General features: G+C 32.4%; 1 protein-coding gene across 1 annotated transcript in view; it reads left to right on the top strand.

The window, feature by feature from the left end:
• The first annotated feature begins 4,220 nt into the window (after positions 1 to 4,220).
• LOC134694929 (uncharacterized) overlaps positions 4,221 to 22,681 on the top strand; it is a 109,776-nt gene continuing 91,315 nt past the window's right edge. The window contains exons 1-2 of the mRNA XM_063556036.1: positions 4,221 to 4,329; positions 5,703 to 5,785. Coding sequence (XP_063412106.1) covers positions 4,242 to 4,329; positions 5,703 to 5,785 — 171 coding nt within the window. The 5' untranslated portion in view covers positions 4,221 to 4,241. The remainder of the gene's footprint in view (positions 4,330 to 5,702; positions 5,786 to 22,681) is intronic.

Genomic DNA, 22,681 nt, shown 5'->3' with positions numbered 1-22,681 from the left:
ATGCGTATACAAAACAAGCAAATCAGTCCAATTTCATTGATAACTAAGTGTATATTTCATCAAACGAAAAGTCTAGACTGTATCTTAAACAGTTAAATAAACGATCCTGTTCTAGAAAAATACTTTGTTTAAGAACAGACCTTGTTCTCACCAACAGGTCATGAAAATGCGACCCTGTTCTAACCAGCAGTGCATAAAAAAAAAAACCTGTTTTGCGGCACACTCATATCACTCAAAATATAGGAACTAACAACCCCCCCCCCCATTCCCCCGTGGATCTATGGGGCTTTCAAAGTTGCTAAAGTTACTGTATGTGTCTCATTACTATCGAAATAATGCATGGCAAACGATGATCCTTCGTTATTACTCGGGATAAGATAATCGAATATAAATGCCCATCCCAGGATTAAATGAAAACATGTTCAATTACTTCAGCTGCATGTAAGGACGAAGAAGGATAACACATAAGAAATTTTTTTCAAGAGATATATCTGAAAAATCTCACACAAAATTTATAACACATGTTCTTGCAGAGTAGCAAGTTATTTTGCTGCATGGAAAATTCAAAACGCATCTAACGAATGGACAACAACTGTCATATATTCCAGACTTAGTACAGTCATTTTCAAATGTAGAAAATGGTAGACCGAACTTGGTTTTATAGCGCTAAACCTGTCACTTGTATGACAGTCGCATCACATCCACAACGATGCGTCAAATAGACACAACATAGTCAAAATATAGTCAAATTATGGGTATAGCAAGCATCTCAAAAGAAACAAATATTTGACAAAAAGCACAAAAAACATCTATTAAATTTAAAAACCACATGAATTGCTTCGCTTGTTTGACGTCATAAAATGTAAACGTCACATATAAAAAATATATATTTTTGCCGTTCAATGTTTTTACAAAAAAAAATAATATTTCACATGGTGAATGGTGGTATACAGGATAAAAAATCAGAAGTATGTTAAATCTTATTTCAGAAACAGACCGAGATTTAGAATATTATAAAGAAGTTAATACCCCTACGGGAGTAAAATAACTATGTAGTTCAAAGTATATTCAACTTTATCATAGAACAATAACATAATGACATATAATAGAACAATAACACATTGGTGAGATCTTTAACAGAACAAAGTCGCCGCATACGAACCAAAGAAACACAAAAAGTCGCACATACAAAACACACCAGTAAAAATGAAAGATAATACAAACACATTGACAGGATGTATAAGTACCGAGCCACGTCAAATGGATATCACAGAAAACAACGTTTGTACGCAAAATTTTAAATCAAGATCATCATGTATTTTGTGAAGTTGGTACGGAATATTTATCGACTAGGTCTTGGTACCTTGGGAACTTTTTTAGAAAAATGACGACGCGTTCTTTGACATACACAGGCAAAATTTGCTCACGTCAATTTCACATGAATCTGACATGAAATTCACGTGAGAAATTTCACGTGAGATTCACATCAAACGAGCTTATACATGAAACTCACGTGCAATTTTTTCATATGAATTTCACGTGAATTGAAATTCACATGATTCTCACGAAAAAAATTTCACATGAATTTCATTTGCTTTTCAAAAAAACAACTTGGTATATTTAATAATTTTACTTAAATTTGAAAATTTAGATGTTGTTTGAATTACTTTATTTTAAAAATTCATGTGAATTTAATGTGAACAAAATTTATGTGATTTTCATATGAATTCCACGTGAAATTCACATGAGATTCATTTAAACATTAAACATTAAAACTGATTTCACGTAAGTTTCACGTAAAATCTAAATTTACGTAAAATTGATGTGAATGAAATTTGCCTGTGTACCCCTGGTTCATCAACTTTCTGCTTAGAAACTGGTGACGGTTTACAAAGTCTGCGAAGGAGCTGCAAACTCTTGAATATCGAATAAGTTGGGACATGTATATCCCATATGCAGGTGCAGTTCGTATATTGCTACTAAGGTGAGAGAAATTGATAATTTCTAAATTAAAATCGTCTTGTTCGTCATAGATTCTGGAACTGAGATGACTGTGTATGTCAAATTCGAGATATAAGTCTAAAAATGAGGCAGAGGAAACCTGTGTCTGTTGTATCTTTAATTTCTAATACCAGAAAAGTTCGGGTTGTTAAGGAAAAGAACACCATCAATATATCTCAAAGTGAAATTTAATAATCTGGCTTCTTTGATCTTCTTGTTTCTGACAAGTGTCTGAAGGAACTTTGATTCATATGAAAATAAGAAGAGGTCGGCAAGGAGAGGCGCGCAGTTCGATTCCATAGGAATGCCGACAATTTGTTGAAAAAATCTACCTCCAAATTCAACATATATGTTGTCGATAAGAAACTCCAGCATACTGATCCCTTTTTCCTCGGTGTAGCATGTTTTACCCTCTTGTTCACTTTTAACAAAATATGCCTTATGATACTACAAAGTATTAAATTTATAGCGTATGCTACCATTTTTATGTTGAAAGGCATTGTGAATTATTTCTTTCAGGCTTGAAATATGCTTACATGTCGTAGGATGGTTTTTTTATGCTTGTATTTCGCTTTTGCTAATGGGCTTTATCTATTATCCTTTATTTTTTTTATTTTTTTTGTTTACATATTTGGTTGTTTTATAAAAATTAGGATTATGACACAATATTGACAACTGCATCTTTATTTTGTTTTACATTTTTAACTATAATGTCAGTTTGTTTTGTTCCCACATCGTTGTCAATATATTAGAATTTTATGCGACTGTCACTCAAATGAGAGGCCTTCATTTTGCCTTCTGCTATGGGATTTTCAGTTAAGAAATTCCCTTCGGAGTTTTGCAAGAACATTTCCTGAATAATTGGAAAGATTTTAAATGAATACTGATAAATAAAAAAAAGTTTAATGATAAAAGTGAACACTTGCAATTGATTTTTGTTATGTTGGTGCAAGGCATTTATGTATTTTAGGATAGACAATTAAGCAGAATGAAAGATCAGAAGAAGTGCACACCTTCCTAAATAAGAGACCAATATAGATGTTAAAGAACATACAGAGAAAAGGTTATGTAAAAAATGCACGTTGGATATAGATGAAGACGAAGAACATTTTATAGGTGTCCCCTTTATAATCTCTTTGATAAAGAGTTGATGACAAAATTTTGTAAGTTGTAAAATTTTGAATGTTAAACAACAGTGCCAAGTTCAATTGGCTTTTTATTCAAGAACACGTTTTACTTTGCTTTTTATTGTACCTTTAATTGGATTAAACATATCTTATCTGTATCTTAACTTAATCTAGGATATTGTAAAAAATTGTCAACTAAACCAGAAAAATAAAATAAAAATTTTGCCTGGTAAATTCAAAAACGGAAAACGACGAATTATTTGGATTATATTATGTATCACCGGCAAATGATATCGTAAGAAGAATAAATGCATGCTATCTTTAATATTCAACAAACAAGAAATATGTTTTTTTATTAGGAGGTGAGCTCAAATGAAGAGGGGTGAGGGGTATAGTTCTTTCCAATATTTTCAATATTTTGAATGCAAATTCCCCCTCACCTTATAGTGTTAAGTTCAGTATGTCACACCAAAGAAAAGGGGACTGTAGAATGTGATAAAATGGTTTGGTCTAATAATATTCTGATTATTCTTAATCATTTCTTACGTTCATTCTTGAATTAAAAAGGTGGTGGGTGGGTGAACATGATTTTTTTAAAAGCTATAAACATCAACTCTGCGTTTTATTTTAAACTAATTCTGCGTTTTAAATGCCCAAAAAAATAAAACTTACAGAGATAACTAAACAGAGAGCACTAAATAATTAACTTTTTCGTTGTATATTACCTGTATTACCTGTAAAATGGCGCAAATGAAGTTTTTTTTTTATGGCGCAAATGAAATATAACCTTGTGGCGCTAATGAAATATAACCTTGTGTCGCAAATGAAAGAGAGGATTTCTATAAAAAAATTGGCGCAAACGCAATACGCCGAATTAAGTAACTATCTTCCAGTGAACGAGATTTTCGGTCCGAAATTTATTTTAAAGCCTGGTAGGGGAAATCTTTCATTAACATTCTTAAATCGTTGTAATATGTATCAAATTTGTTAGATTTGAAATTGATACTTTGAAAACAATAGAAACATATGTTGCCATCATTAATGAAATTTAAGCTCATTTCTATATAAATCAATGTACTGTTCCGTGCTTCCCCATTCTTCATTCAACTAAATATGCTAAGTGTTTTTGCTGTTGCTCTTAGTTTATTTGTCCTGTACGGTGACGTCTTGATTGCGAGGAGCCATGCAGATGGACATTCTGGTAGGTTACATACGTTTAGGTTAAGAAGCATTTTCTTAAATTTAAAAACTATATTGGATATTAAGTAAATATATCATATCTGAGATAAGGGGAAAAATCGGATTTCTTTTAAATTTTGATTTCTGGGTGCTTCTTAGTTTTGATATCTTACTATTTTCCACATGGCAGTCAAATATTTATGTAAAATAAAGGTGGGCCAAAATAGGGCCAATATTAACTATGCAAAATTTTTAATGTTTTAAAATGCCTCTATAGAAAATGATACCATACATATATATATATGAAGGTATTGATGCTGTTGTTGGGCAATTATAATATATTTAATCATGATTTAACTTCCTTATAAAGGTTTTGACTGTTTTATGTATTGCATTTGTTTATTTGCCTTACATAAAACTATTGTCGGTAGTATATGATAAAGCGATAAGTAAATGACCTTTTTCATATCAGCCTGGATTTCATCCCGAGACGGAGTCTCGGGCTGATATTGGGGTCCCAGGATGATACCAAGGCTGATATGGAAAAGGCCATGTGTTAATCTCTATTTATCATCTAATATTGGGGTCTCAGGATGATACTTAGGCTGATATGGAAAAGGCCATGTATTAAACTCTATTTATCATATCGTCGCTGGGATTCTAAAATGTCGTATATGACTTTTTTGGCTAAAAATACTTTTGAAACCAATGGTCTGGGCGGGAGGAAATCTTTGGTACTACAAAATAGCATACAGTTAGGCCAATCAAGATGAAATAAGACATATTACAAAATTGCCAATTTCAGTTGTTTGTAAAGTTTGCTTCCAAAATGTTGTATGAAAACTGGAAAATCGTTGTAGAATGACTTTGGGAAAAATAATTGTACATTTCTTTTTTTTGTGTGAAAATAATTTAAGTTCTTGGATCATCCAGAAATGTCAAAGTTTTTATTTCACTGCTATTTACCAAAATGTTCAAAGTCACATACAACATTGCACAACATTTTGGAAGCATACATTTTGCCACAATTTTCAAAGCCTGTTTGTGAAATTTTAGAAGCCCAGCGACGATAATTATGTTTAGTAGTAAATACAATTGTTTTGCATATTTGATAAATAGCCTGCTGTTTCATCCATATCGCACAACTTTGATGCGCACCCTTTATCGCATAACCTTTATCACACCTCTACCCTCTGATATTGGGGTCCCAGGATGATACCAAGGCTGATATGGAAAAGGCCATGTGTTAATCTCTATTTATCATCTAATATTGGGGTCTCAGGATGATACCCAGGTTGATATGGAAAAGGCCATGTATTAATCTCTAAGTATCACATGTTTTGGAAATAATTCCAGGACGAAATTTTATCAAGTATTGAAAATCATTTTTTCCAGAAGAATGCAAGTACCCATTTCGGACTATAGGAGATAGCTGTTACTTCATAAGCAAGGAGAAAGCGTCACCAGATAAAGCATTTGTAAGTTAATAGATAGTGTTTAAATATGTAATAAAATCATATACTGAGCCCTCAAATCTTTCGCATGTGTAATTGTATTAGCGTCTGGTCGTGAGTGTTCTAAAGACTCATCGGTCTCATCTAATTGTTACAATACATTACATTTACATTATTTCAGACAAATGGGGTCTCTTATATTTTGTATTTGTTGATTTAGCCATTTGTTTAAGGACTTTTCCGTTTTAAATTTTAAAATTTTTTAGTTCGATATTTTTGTTATTTTTCTTTTAAGTACTTTTTATAGTATCAAATGTAATTATAAAGCGTTTAATTGATGTGTAAATCCTTTCAAACTGGATCAAATCTGAATGACTTCCTCTGAGATTGTAAAGTACACAAACTATGACAATCATGATGTTCATCAATGAAATAAGAATCAAAATGCATATTTTGAAATGTATTCTTAATTGTAGAGTAATTGCGACTCATTAGGTAGACATATTGTTTGCACACGTGTTTCTGATAAATATAAAATTGAGAATGGAAATGGGGAATGTATCAAAGAGAGAACATCCCGACCATAGAAAAAACAACAGCAGAAGGTCACCAACAGGTCTTCAATGTAACGAGAAATTCCCGTACCCGAAGGCGTCCTTCAGCTGGCCCCTAAACAAATATGTACTAGTTCAGTGATAATGAACGCCATACTAATTTCAACAGCTTCCAGTTGCTTTTGAGCATTTCCATATGCTCAAGTCAATGGGTGTTTCGGATAAGCGAAAATTCTGATATAAGAACTTTGATAGGTCACTTTTTTATTTATAAAAAAAGGACATGGATTCCCGAATTCTCACTATTAAGCTAAGGAATATAAGATCGACAATGTACACATCAACAAAAAACTTATGTTATCCGAATTCGGATAAAATAGAAAACACATTTCCAAGGAGAAATAACTGCTCTTATCCAAATTCGGATAAGCAGTATAGATTGCATACCTCAGAAAATTAAGTATGCAATGAGTATCCTTATCCAAATTGGGAAAAGTATATCTAGATTTAATATTAATTTGTTTTCCCCTGAGGTAGCAGGTACCAGTTTTTGGTGTACCAGAACATGTGTCCCACGCAGAAATTTTGTTATAGTAAAGCATTGAGGTATATAATTGCATCATGTGGACTAAAAAAATAATTGAATGTAAATTCTAGGCTAGTATACTACACAAGTAAGTAGTTGCATACACAGGTTGGGGATTTCCTTCACACATGGGTCCAATCAGATGTCAAAATTGTGGTCTCCTCGCTTGACGGCATCCAATCAAAGTAGTGAAAATATTCATTTTTTTGTAAACAAAAATATCTTGAGATTTTGATGGTAAGGATAGGTTCGGACAATGCTCTAATTCACTAAATATCCTTTATCTCTTGAATTTTGCCTAAAATTCTTGTCGGCTTTTAGCAGGATTCTGCAGGTGAGCAATAGATTGGTATCAGAGCATCACATTTTTTGCCTTATTTACAATGCATTTATAAATTTTTAAATCTCCATGCTGGACAGACACCCACATTTAAAGGTTTTCTATATATTTACATAAGCACGCACACATCTTGGTTCCTTGAAACCATACATTTTATTTGTATATAAGCTTGAATGAATTTTCAAGAAAATAAAATCATAAATCCACGAAATTCTAAAGATTTATTGTAAAATAACTGGTTTCTGCCACCTGAGTTGGTTGTTATCCGAATTCGGATAAGAAGATAAAATGAATTATACATATGAGTACCAATCAAGATTTTTTCCAGAATTCAGATAAAGGTGATAAATTTACATGTCAATTAGTCTTATGATTAATTTTCTGAGCTAAGGATTGCTTGATTGTTGCTTGTTTGACGTTCAGTGGCAAATATTTCATGTACATGCACATGAAAAAGCAAAAGTTAATGAAGGGAGGGCAAAATTTCGTTCTACAAACTGCTTCTTCTTTCGTTTGTCATTGGTAAATGTAAGCATGATAGAAAAAATAAGAGAAAAAGAAACTCGTCCGACCATATATATAATAGCTATTAATACATCTATGGTCCGAAATACCATCAAAAGGAACAATCATCGGTAGACCTCGACACAACGGTCGAGTATCATTAAACTTTCAGGTCAGACCGTGTACATTGAAATAAAACACAATTTAACGACAGATAATTCAGAGATATTAAATGAAAATATTCTAGTAAATCGACTAATTTATTATTTATAATAAGTCCATTTCAGGCGAATATTTATATAAGATACAGTTTACACAAGAGTGCACACACTGAAATGTCTCGCCTTCTTTACTAATCATTGATATTATGTTCATAGACCTAAATATAAAGCTTTATTACAACTGTCACATAAACTCAAAATTAACCAAAAAACCAAAACATTGATCAATGAACCATGAAAAGAGGTCAAGGTCAGATGAACCATGCCAAGCAGACATGTACAGCTAACAATTCTTCAATACAACAAATATAGTTGACTTATTGCTTATAAATTAAGAAAAACAGACCAAAACACAAACACTTAACACTTAGCAATGGACCGTGAAAATGCGGTCAAGGTAAAAAAAAAACCATCGTAACAGCCATATAGATCATAAAATATTTTCTGACACCACAAATAGTTGACCTAATGCATAAAGTATTAGAAAAAAAGACCAAAACTCAAAAACTTAACTTTGACCACTGAACCATGAAAATGAGTTCAAGGTCAGATGACACCTGTCAACTAGACATGTACACCTTACAATCATTCCATACATCAACTATAGTAGATCTATTGCATATAGTATAAGAAAAACAGACCAAAACACAAAAACGTAACTATAACCACTGAACCATGAAAATGAGGTCAAGGTCAGATGACACCTGCCAGTTGGACATGTACACCTTACAGTCCTTCCATACACCGAATATACTAGACCTATTGCTTATAGTATCTGAGATATGGACTTGACCACCAAAACCGTTAACCTTGTTCACTGATCCCTGAAATGAGGTCGAGGTCAAATGAAAACTGTCTGACGGGCATGAGGACCTTGCAAAGTACGCACATACCAAATATAGTTATCCAATTACTTATAATAAGAGAGAATTTAACATTACAAAATATCTTAACTTTTTTCAAGTAGTCACTGAACCATGAAAATGAGGTCAAGGACATTGGATATGTACCTGACGGGAAGTTCGTAACATGAGGCATCTTTATACAAAGTATGAAGCATCCAGGTCTTCCACCTTCTAAAATGTAAAGCTTTTAAAAAGTTAGCTAACGCCGCCGCCGCTGGTGCCGCCGCATCACTATCCCTATGTCGAGTTTTCTGCAACAAAAGTTGCAGGCTCGACAAAAACATATGACTCGAAGATTCACATAGAAAAATGTTAGGCACTCATGGTACATTACTTTCACAAATTACCACAAACAGTTTCGTTATATTCCATATACAAGAGAATTAGGCAATAATGACGGTGTACACGAATTACTAAAACACGCATAGTGTTCAATACTATGCAGAAAAAAAACCACGCAACATTGCCATAACTGTGCGGACAAAAACACAAAATTAAATACACATGAATAATAATGTAGCACAACTATAAGAGTCCTCCCAATATCTGCCAAAATCTGCATTGAAGAACATAATCCTTTCGAACGTTTCATCAAATTGTATTTAATATTCCTTCTCGCCTTCAATGCATTCATCTCTAAAACAGAGTCCTTGTATAAACATTTGTCACCAAGAATGCACCAACTATGCACCAATAATTTGATCTAATAAATTCTACTTGTTTACCTGACCTATATTGCCACAAAATATGAACCAAAAATGCCCCATTCTATTAATATATAATACAGTTTAAACACGTGTTAAAAGGCTGTGACCTCTATGAAATCGGATACATTACACACTACTGAGAACTACGATACAAAAATAAATTGTTAAAAGAATGAAATAAATGACTTTAACAGATAAGAGTTATACTAGCGCTGTCTCATATACAGGCTATCAAAGGATGTTGTGGGTGTTCTTTTACACGTGGACAGTGCTACACCTTCACTATATACAAGACATAAGATTAAATCATTACACTAAACCGATGTGATAGTTGGGATATGAAAACAGTGACGGAATGTTATTATTTCTATAAAACAGTCAACACGTACGTTTGATTGGTACAAAATGTTATTGTTCATAACCTCATCCCAGATTACATGATTAAAATTTACTAATTGCGTCAAACGCGCGTTTCGGCTACAAAAGACTCACCAGTGACGCTGGTATAGAGAAAATAGTTGAAAATGCCAAATAGGCTAACAGTCGAGAATGGTTGACTAATATCATTTGCATAACAAATATCATTTTAATTCCTTCCATTCAACTCAGACATCACTAGGTTAATATAATTCCTTCCATTCAACTCAGACATCACTAGGTTAATATTATTTGCGAAAAAAAGTAATGTCAGTTTAGTCTGATCTGCGGTCAGTTTCACAAAGCTGCCTTAGGACTTATAATATATATTTCTTACTAGGATGGTCTTAAGACATATCTAAGTCGTAGATAGAGGACATCTCTTAAAGTTGGTCATACAGTTAGGACTGCACAAGAGGTGTCTTGTGATGGTCTTAGTATAGTCATAAGTTTATTTGTATAAATAACACTCATTTCATATCTCAATTTTGCAAGTTATCCAATTATTCGGCTTATTTTCTACTCTCCTTTTCCTTCTCATTACTAAATCTTTATAGGTTGACGAATAATTCAATGTATTGATATCAAGAACGCACGATTTTATTTCTTAAACTTTATTATAACCGATACAGTGACAAATTAAATTTGGCATATACATGTTTAACCTTAACCGTATGTGGGACATCTTTTTGGAACTTAAGTGTCCTCAGTGCTCTTCAACTTTGTTCTGGCCAGACCTTGACCCACCTAAAATAGGCAATTATACCACATTTTTTATTTAAAAAAATCATGCAGAAAAACTATCAGGCAACGAATTGAATTGTATTGTATCTAATAATTATCTGTGTATTAATCATATCTTGCGTTTAAACTATTATATAGTAATGATGTACCCGTATATTGATTTCTTATAACAAACGCCTCTTCGAAAACTTTATCATGTATAATTTCTTTATAATTATTCCTAATGGAACAGACATTTCATAATAATTATTCCGTGAAGAATAAAAATAATATATCTCTTAAAATTCTTCTTCATTACATTTTGGAACACTGACATGAAGCGAGGGTTTAGCAGAAAGGATAGAAGGAAGGCCGTGAAAAAAGGAGTAATGAGAAAGAAAAACAAACAGTCGCCAACCCTTAGAAATTAAAGTAACTTGATATCTATTTTTTTTCGAACTCAATAGTGACGGACATTTAATTAAAGGAGTGCTTATCTGTGATCCAAAATTTGGGACGGGTTGTACTTAATGCAGAACCGACTTTTAAACATATTCCTGCAAAATTTCAAAACATTTCGCATTGTAATTTCTGATGACTGTAATTGCAAGGATTCTTAGTAAATGCGAAATACCCGAAACGTAAACGGTATTTGACAGCAATGTTCGTGTCGTTTTCATGCAAAACAAAGAGCCTCGGGCATAATTTTTCTCGAGAGTTGTGGACAATACGTATTATACAAGGTTAACACTATAACTATAGGATGATGTTCTACACGTTACTAAACTGCCTTTAATTGGCCAAACATGATATTACAGATCCTCGCGATTTGGTCATTGTATGTAAAATAGAAATACCGCTAGCGTTCTCCGTTCGTTTCCTCTATTGACGCAATAAACCTGAGACTACTATAACACAGAGATTGGTCACTCTCAATTTCCCTATAAAACCGTACACACTCAAAAAAGCTAGCTACGTTATTTTAACGTAGTTTCGTATTTTACCGTTAGCAGACGACATGTAATTGTTCAAATTAAAATTGAATAAAACAAAGCGAAATATTATTTTCAATGCTGTCATTACTATTTATTTTATATGAATATTATTATGATTAACCTACTTTAATAATTATTATATAATAATAGTTTTTAATAATAAATATATTTTAATAGTTTTTCATAATATGTGGACGGAGTCCCCAATTACGGTAGAAAAATAAAAATAAAAAAAAAATCGGGAAAATTTCCCGAATTTTTCATTGTACTAATGAACTCAAAATCGTTAACTTTTTTTTATGTCATGTTTTGAAATCCCGGACCGGCGCAGAAATCTACAATATACTTCCTTTTTCCGGTCTCGTTATGAATCTTTGAGTAAAATATATATTTATCAGTCTAGTATAAAAAGGAGGGACCGCAATACCAATTTCATTTTTTAAAATAATTCTTTGATATGAAAAAACTTTACCTGATGAAAGCGTTTCTTTGTTTACATTGCATATGACGTCATAATTTAAATAACGTCACAACTAAAATCCCTAACAACAGAACCAAAATCGGAAACGTTACGGTATTTCCGTTTTATTTTTTTAACAAATATTAAAGTTACAAAAAATAATGCATACAGACTTCGTCCCCATTTACAGGTTATGCCTGCCTCATATTAAATATATTTTAATAGTTTTTTTTAAATGAACTTTGCGACGAGAATGGATTGTGTTTAGATAATTCTCATAAATCCGACAACCGAAATTGTTACGGTGAAACAGGTCCCGTTTATTGTATCTAATCAAGGAATCATATAAACAATTCCTTGATCAAATATACAAATGTTTTACCTATTTTACCTACCTGTGCATTTGTGAATTGGCTGGGATATGGTTATGATACATGTATACACATGCTAATTAAAATGGAATTAAGATATATTAATTTCATCATCGATACTATTTGATATTTTTTTTAAATTTTCATGAATGATTGGTTCCACTGACTAAAAGCTTTTTCAGAAATCAAAATGGAAAAAGGCTTCAGTTTTAACCGTTTTTTTTTTCAAATGAAGGTTAATTACGGCCTCGGCGGCAAAAAGTATAAAGGAAGGGATGGGTTACTACGGAAGCCCTGGAGTGCCATGCAAAAAAATAATTTCAACTTGTGCGCACAAGTTACCAACTTGCGCGCACAAGTTACACAACTTGTGCGCACGAGTTACACAACTTGTGCGCACGAGTTGTACAACTTGTGCGCACAAGTTACACGTGATCTTATAGACATGCGCTGTTTTGCTAAAGAGACTACTTTATATGGAATACATGAATGAACATACTTTTCAATATCTGCACATGTTTTTTTCTATGTATACACACACTTTTCATAGTTTACTTTATATGCACTTACTTTATATATAAATATGCACATATTTTTCCTACATATGCACATACTTTACCTTATATGCACATACTTTTCCTACATATGCACACCGTTTACCTTATATGCACATACTTTTCTATATATCTATTTGAACAAAGTTAACCTCATATGCATATCCTTTTTTTTTCTATATATGCACATACTTATTCTACATATGAATGTTCAAATGTAGTTCTGCATGTGAATAATTTTCTCAGTATATATGAGCATAGTTTTTCAACGTGAAAATTACAATTCATATCATGCTTTTCTGTTGTTTTTTTCCAACTAAAACTAAGGGTTCCAATATCATAAAAAGAATGTTTATTACGAATTTCTTAATGATGTATATTGTACAATTAAGCAACTGTTGGAATCATTTTTATATGAATGCAACATTTTTTTTGGTATGTATGATGGTATGGCGCTGTTGTCTTCATCTATAGTCACTTGGTTTTCATGTCAAAATGTTGAAGGAGTCGATTTGTTTGTATTAGATTTTAACACAAGGATTATTACCACTAACGGGTCAAAAGTTGTAAAAATGCATTCTTATAAAACTTAATTTAAATTGCCGTTTTCTTTACCAATTTAAATGTGTTTTCAAAGTATTCAGTATAGTCTTAGATCTCAAAATGTGAATTGTTTTCTATTATTATGGTGTTATAGAAAGGACCAAAGACGGGGGAATTTTTGTATGTCCTGCCGATAGGCGTATGGGGCATTATACATGTATTACCCTTAATCGTCCGTTATACCATCTGTCTTTCCATCTTTCCATTTTGTGTTGCTGCACTCTAATTCAACTTTACCTCTACTTAATTTGATAAAGCTCATACACAAAGGTAAAAAACTATAAAACGCAAAAAGTCACCTGCTGTACTACAGTTCTGCTCCTTTATAACTAGGAAAATTTCATTTCCTTTTTTTGTTTGTTATTGCACTCTCGCTCTAATCCCCAAATGCTGAAAATGTAGACGCAAAACAAGAAATGCAGAGTAAATCAGACAAATCATAACTTAGAACTGCAGCACGTCATATCATATTTGATATTCACATCTTTTAAAAGCTTTTTATTTTTACGGCGTCGGCGTTGGCTTCGCAATGTATTAGTTTGTGATTAGGTCTAGCTTATGTTGAACCAGTGATGGTTCAATGATATGTTTTATGCAGTTGTATAAGTATTGGAACATATCTCATTTCCATAGATAATATTTGGCCCTGTCCCCTCAGTAATTGTCTATTGACTTTGAAAATTTATTGGCATTTGCAAGTCATATTTCTATGGAGGTTATAAAGCCCACCCCCTCATCATGGTTTATTGACATTGAAACTTTTACATAGTTTACAAGTTTATCATTGTTTAAAGGGAACGACGTATGATAAGTCCATGGTATTTTGTATGTAGTTGAATATTGGCACATTTCCATGGATATTGTTCAGCCATGTACTTTCAGTCATGGTTCATCAACTTTGAATATTTCCATAACTTACATGTTAACGTATTGCTATTTTGGTTTCAACATTTGCATTGTCAGATTACAAAAAGGCGTTACATAACCATATCAGTGAAAACAGGTTATTTTTTTGATATTTTGATATTTTGCTGTACCATTTATAATAGGTCAAGACCAAAGAACAGATGACAGACGGAAACTTCGAAACATAAGGCTATTACAAACAAAGTATGAAGCAGGTATTCTATCTTAATACCGAAAATAATATGAGGAAGGCGCTACCTTAAATGCCAGCTTTATACCAAGACAATGTCCTATATATATTGATTGGTTGTTGGCTGCTTAACGTCCAATGGCAAATATTTCATGCATGTTCAGGACGAATGTTCTAGGCTACATTAACATATAGTTTTTGTCTTAAATAAAATAAAAAGTGCAAATTGAAAATGTTAAGGAAATGATAAATGCTTCAATGTTTCAAAAGGCAGGAGTAGGTATGGTACTTTTTTTTTCTTATTTAAAAATATTCAATTTCCAAATTGATGAAAAAAATATCTGTTCAGGAAGAGGACTAACATTTTTTTTTTCAGATCTTCACCAAAAACGATTTTATCTTTCAGACATGCAAAACATTTAAAACATCCCAAACCGCACAGGTAAGTCTGTACACATTAGTTTTTTAGGTGAAAATACAGTCGTACATGTATTTGTCAATTTGTTACAATGAACCTTAATACTAGTGTTAGATTTTGACCAAATGATTTATATTGATAGCGCTGTCAGAATGGCTTTGATAAAAAAAAATCCGACTCAAACAAAAAAAACATTTGTATTCCTGATCATTTTCAGTTTATGGGTTCTACATCAATTTCATGTACTAATTCAGAGTCAGTTTTATGTCATTTCTTGCATATATTTTTTTTGCTAGCTTACTTTTCAAGTTTTTATTATATGACAGCAAAATAAAATTGAGAATGGAAATGGGAAATATACAATAGCTTTCGAGTAATGCTTGATAATGTCATAGTTGTTTTCAAGAAGACACATTTGGTTTCCAGACAATAACTTTAGTATAAGTGAATGGATCTCTATGAAATTGTGCTAGAAGGTTCAATACTCAAAAGGAAGATTAGAAATGATTTTGGGGTTATGGTACAACATTTTTGGGGTGGTTTTTACCAAAACTTTTGGTTTTTCTTAAAAAAATTACCATATTTTATATAATTTACATTGATTATTACTCATCTTGTATATATATAGATTCTTACATTGATACCAGTGGATTATCGGATTTATCCAATCGAGATAGTTAAATTATCAATTTTAAAGTCCGAGCCACGCGGCGAGGACTTTAAAATTTATAATTTAACTATTGAGATTGGATAAATCCGATAATCCACGAGTAATTATGTAAGAATCTGTTTCTCTAATGATTAAAAAAACATTTTCTTTTTTTGTTAACCGAAAATCCCCTTCGAGTGCCTTTCAAATTGCACGAAGTTGTCAATTTCATTAACACCTGTTATCAAATTTTGATTCATCCAGTTAGCTAAAAAGTTCATGACCCTTTAAATCATCCAATGATCTTTTGAGATCACCAGCAACCACACGTTGATTAATTTTTTTTATACAATGGGTTCGGAAAGGGATAAATTTCGATAGAATTAGAGAAATATATATATATATAGATTCAACTAATACTGATTTTGCAGGAGATGCACACAAAAAAGGGTGGTTTAATTATTTCATCTGTAATTTGTGCATTTTTTCCTACGATGTGTAATTGATAGTATCATAATAAAAAAAATATATCTGGTAAGTATATTCACAATTGGTATGCGCCAGTGCGCGTCAAAAAGATTTTTTCCAAGTTTATTCCATAAATTGCACTTTATTTTTTTTTCTCACAGAAACACATGAGTTATTTGTAAACAAAACACTTACCATTGTTTGAAACTTTCAGTAATCAAAATTTAGTTAAAAGCTTTTTTGAATGTTTCAATGATTGTGTGAAAATTTTAACAGCAAATGTACAAAACACTTGATATTAAAATTGCATTATCTGCAGAATTATTGATAACTTTCCTTACAAGGACCTATATCTAACATATTGTCCATGCTATTTTGATCTGAGTTTTTATTCATACATATACTGGCATGGCTGGTGCTGTTCCAAGTTGTCTTCTTTTTCTGTTTCTTGAGAAGTATTTGTTTAACCTGTTCAGTCACTATAAAGTGTTACAATTCTTATTTAGACGCAACACATAAATAGTGACCAAAAAGGTGCTGCTTTCACATGAGAGAAGCTAGAAAGAAAAAAATCTACACATTTTCAATATTTTTGTAGGACTATCATATAAAATTAAGGAGATATCTAGTTAGAGACTGCTGCTGAATAGAAATGTTTGGGTTGATCACCAGCAGTGATATTGCTGGCTTTTTTCAAAACTACTTCTGCCCTTTTTTATTGGGAAAATATGCGTCATTTTCATCAAATTGGGAAATTTAAGATAAACCATGAATTTGTCTGAAGCTTCAATTTACAGACCAATTTTCAAGAGTCAAACCCTGTTTTTAAATAAAACCCAATTTTTTCAGTGATGATACATAAATAGACCCTACAATGTGGACATATAGGTATTTTAGGCAAGAAATTGTTTAAATGAGAGTTTTTCAGTTTGTATTCATGCACAATTACCAATGAGACTGCACTGTTTGGGAAAAAAGTTTTCTTTTTGGGAATTATTTTAAGCCATTTTTTTTCAAATTGGGATAATTCTCCAGGAGAAAAAGCCTTTACTCTCCACTAATTTAAGGCAAACAATATTACTGACCTTATACCTGTTTTCAAATTAGTCCATATTGAAGTTTGAAGGGTCAAAAATTAAAATATGCTTGATTTCATCTGACATAAACAAAAATTGTATTTTTTATAAGCTAAATATAATACATCTGTTCTGCTGTTGTATCAGGCTGTGCATGGGGGAGCATTTTATTGTCTTTAGGTTTGAACTTTTTTTTGTTTTGGTCCTAAAAATAAATTTGTAGTTGTAAAGTTGTTAACATGAGAGTACCCAAATGGCACCTACATTGTCAGTTTGTTTTTTTTATAGAAAAAGATGCTGGTAACAAATTAATTTGTGTTTTACATTGTCATATCAGGGCCTTTTATAGCTCACTATGCGGTATGGATTTCTCTCATTGTTGAAGGCTGTACGATGACCTATAGTTGCTAATTTCTGTGTTATTTTGGTTTCTTGTGGACAGTTGTCTCATTGGCAATCATACCACATCTTGCTCTTAATTTGCTCTTTTTAGAAATATGATAATTATATAACTTCACATGGTGAAAGAAAGCTTGAAAGATTTCTGCAGCTTTTTTTGTTGAATACATGTAGGTGCAATTTTGGTACTATGATGTCATATAACCAAAGTGATAAATAGGTTGAAATGTAAACCTGAAAGTGATATAGTGATAAAGTACTTGGTATATTGAAAATGTTATGATCAGGCCCCTGCTGCAGCTTGCATTTTAAAGGATGTAGCCCACATACTTCCAAGTAACCTGCCCTGTATATACCTTTCAAAGTCATGGTATTCTCATGGGTTATCATAATAATTCCATCTTCCAATAAAATCTAATTTTGGACAATATGGGAGCATACAAGATACAAATGTATACAAAATGTATACAGTACTAAATCTGAGACTACTATAACACTGTGTACGGTTTGATAGGGAAATTGAGAGTGTGACCAATCTCTGTGTTATAGTAGTCTCAGACTAAATGTACTACTCAAACTCAAGTCTCAATTTTTTTTTATAAACTTAGAGAGAGAAAACAAAACAGTGTCCATCTCCTGGGACTTTTAAGGTAGATATCTGATATGTGACATACTCAATGAAAAGATTTGTTGAGAGTTTAGTTTGCCAAAGGAAGTATCAAGCAGATTAGAATTGTCAATTATTTGAATATTTCTTTTCTGTGTTTTAAACTTTTGTTAAGTTTTGAATTAAGTCTGTGGCCATATGCGGATCAAGGAGTGTGCCCCTCCTTTTCGTGGAAAAAACCTGGTGATTATGAAGGGCATGACTGAACCCCCCCCCTTTTTCATGTTAGTCAGCGGGATTATTATTGGCCTCCTTGAAAAGTTATGTATTCGCCACTGACTATATGAATAAAAGTGATCACATTCAACAGAATAACCTACGTCATTATCACTGGTCCTTGATGTGGGGAATTGTGCGGCAGATGAACATAAGTAGCCATGGTCAACCAGTGCACCAAAATTTATCCCGCATGCCGCTTGGCCATTTAAAAAAAATCGAAATGTATTGCTTGCGGAAGTTTTATCTGTGTTCCCATGGCTGGACGGAACTTTTCGCTAAATATGTTATCGTTAATTATGATTTTGTGACTTTTAAATGAAGTACCTGTGGTTATTTGGGTTATTTGTTTTGGCCTCACTGATATTATAATGGAAAGTCGAAGCAGACGAAACATGGCGTCAGATGTTGTTGTCCTAACTTCGGTAATTTCCGTGGTCATGGTGGTACAATAAAATTTAAATTAACTACACAAGTTACGAAAATTTCTGAATTCTTGTTTTTGTCAACAAATAAAAATTCATGTCGTATTTAACATCGAATTTGTTCCGTTCTGCCTGTTTTTACAAGATCGCGATTAAACGAGAATTTTGGCAGCCATTAAAAAAAATTAATCGTACGAGATTTAACGAGAGTGACGAAACTTTTCAGATGGGTCGTCTAGCAAGAGTTATCGTTCTTTGTCCCAAAACGATGCTTCTACCATAAGTGCCAGCATAGCTGGCATATAAAGCTCTATAGACAGTAATACCTTCGTCTCACTCTATGTCATTTTACATCCACTGTTTATAGATTATTCCCACACCGACAAAGTGCATTCGGCTCTTACTAATGTTTTACTAATAAAACATAAAACCTGTATAAAAAAAGTCTGAAAACACGAATGCCCCCGCTTACAAATTTTCAATTTTCCAAGTTATAAAGGGGCATAATTGTCCAAAAAAATCACTGCCCAAATTCTAACTCGGCCTAACTTTGTGTGATTATTAACATTGTGTGTGAATTTCAATAATTTTGGATAAGGCAAATTAACGACAGAGGGCGGAAACCACACCAAATGAATTATTATAACTCACTGAATTGTTGGGACAAAAACCACTGAATTCAACACGCCATTAGTGATAATAATAGAATTTATGTAATATACATAAATTCGGTTATTCTAGTGGAAAGTTTTAATATCGTCCGTTGATGTGCTTTCCTTTATAAATTCATATATAGTCGATAAGATGTATAGTGGTGACGTCAATTTGACGTTAGCGTTCTTTTCAACTTTGAGCTGCAAGTGAACAGACGTGTAATTACAATACAGAGAGAAGTATTTTGAAAATACCCACCCTCCCTCCACTATATATAGTTAAACCATATAGTTTTGTTTGGGTACTGCTCTTTTGTTCTTTTTATTTTCAGGTACATGTATATACGAGTAGTTAGAGTTCCAGTATGAAAAATTCTCCTCCATTGATGATTTGCCATGTGATGTCAAAAATGGCAGTAGTCAGTTAGATGTTGGTTGTATAGAAACATTTGATCGTTAAAAAGTGAAAAATGTGTTTGGCAACTTCGCTGCGTGTGATAAACTACAGTTACCGTTGTCTATATTTTAGTGATATTAAAAGTACATTTTGGGGATCGCTGTATCCCAGGATCCAACAGCTAAGTTAGTTGATCCTGTATCCGAGGATCATACATCTATCTATCTATATATATCTATCTGTAGGTTGCCAGAGGTAACCAAAAAATGATATATACATCTATGAATCTATATATCGTTGAATCTATATGTGTACATATTTAAATTTGTGTTAATAATAAAAGCTGTGGTCAATACTGCCAATAAATCTTAGTTTTACAAGCCATCTCGAATAATCCTTGTGTTAAAATGTTATACAAACGACTCATACAAAATACAAAGTTATGGCATTTAAACAAGTGACTATAGATGAAGACTACAGCGCCATACCATCGCACATGCCAAAATAGTATTGCATTCATATGAAAATTATTTCAATACTTGCTTAGTTGAACAACATACATCATTAAGAAATTCTTAATAAACATTCTTTTTATGATATTGGAACCCTAAGATCAGTTTGAAAAAAACCCAGAAAAGTATAAAATAAAATGTAATTCTGACGTTGAAAAACTATGTTCATATATACTGAGAAAAGTATTCACATGCAGAACTACATTTGTACATTAATATTTAAAATAAGTATGTGCATATATAAAAATAAAGTATATGTATATGAGGTTAACTTTGTTCAAATAGATATATAGAAAAGTATGTGCATATAAGGTAAACGATGTGCATATGTAGGAAAAGTATTTATCTCAATTTAAACAAATGTTTGTATTCGGCAGCTACGGCGTTCCATAGAGTAGTCTCTTTAGCAAAACAGCTCTTGTCTATAAGATCACGTGTAACTTGTGCGCACAAGATAGTAACTTGTGCGCGCAAGTTGGTAACTTGTGCGCGCAAGTTAGTAACTTGTGCGCACAAGTTGAAATATTTTTTTTTGCATGGCACTCCAGGGCTTCCGTAATTACCTTTGGTCGTTTGAATTGTTTTACATTTTTCTTTTCAGAACCTTTTATAGTCCACTATGCGGTATATGCTTTGCTCATTTTTGTAGGCCATACGGTAACCTATAGCTTTTACTTTCTGTGTCAATTGGTCTATTGTGAAAAGTTTTCTCATTGGCAATCATACCATATAATCTGTTTTTTTTTATATTATAACGCTCAACGCAAACGTACGTAGCGTTATAACGTGAAAATCAAAGTACTGAAGTACTAAACATCGGATGACCGCCTGGATGGTCACAAGCACAAAAGTCTTGTCTCAGAAAAAAGTGAGGTTAAGGTACACATACATTTGTATAGAAAAGTTCGTGCGTGGATGATGAATAAGTGACAGGGTATTCAACCTCATCGTAATAATTATTATATTGAAGTGATACAAATGAGTATACTCTGGTTTGTTATATATTACATTAATATTTACATATATATTTTTTTCCCATTTGTATTTCATTCAGTTGTACTATTCTAATAATAGTGCAGTGCAAGTGCATGGTGGACACTCTTCTGAATTAATTGGATTTTTCAAATAGATTGGACTTGAGTTGGCATTCATATTTCCCCGCACAATTTCTTGAAATATTCTTCCGCATGCGTTAACACAAATCGGTATTCTTTATTTGTTATTGATATATATATATATTCCTCACGACAGAACATTTTCATATCATTTATCTATGTTAAAAAAAAATTTGTTTATGAATATTTATTGATGAAATTGATATATAATAAGCAACAATGAATGTTATGTTGCGTTCGGTTATCAGTCAAAAAAGAAAGTCACGTAGGTTGTAATTACTGTTGCAACAATACACCGGAATGCCCTCACGATCATCCGATGTAAAAAAATCAATTATGTGGCGCTAATACGCATCCGTATTTAAACACCTGATGATGCATACAAAGCAGAAGGCGATTTTTTATCATCTGGTATATACATCCATTTTAAGTTAATAAGTAACCACAATAATAATAAAAAAGGAGATGTGGTATGATTGCCAATGAAACAACAATCCACAACATATTAAATGAAGTGGGTGTAAGTATAAAGAGACCATCGAACGGCCTTCGACATGAAAAAACTCATACCGTAATTTTTGCTATAAAAGGCAATAAGTTTGTATTCTAATTATAAGTATATTCTTATTTTTTTAATATAAAGGCATAGCCAATTCAAAGACGTAAACACTATCTGTAGGGGTGAGCAGCTGAGACATCAAGTACCCCCCTTTTCATATATTTTCAAAAATATACCTTCTCATATATCAAGTTACAAAAACAGACCTCTAGTACATTAGTATAAAGTTGGTTTTTTTAAAGGGGGGAAAGGGGGGGGGGGGGCTTGCAATGCATTGCTTTTTTTCAAACAAATCTTAAACACTTTCCTCTATTTGCCCCTTTTATAAAT

This window comes from Mytilus trossulus, chromosome 13 (assembly GCF_036588685.1).
Source record: "Mytilus trossulus isolate FHL-02 chromosome 13, PNRI_Mtr1.1.1.hap1, whole genome shotgun sequence".
NCBI classification, from domain to species: Eukaryota; Metazoa; Mollusca; class Bivalvia; order Mytilida; family Mytilidae; genus Mytilus; species Mytilus trossulus.
Note: the sequence above shows the minus strand (reverse complement) of the source record. Positions and strands in the feature narration are given on the sequence as shown.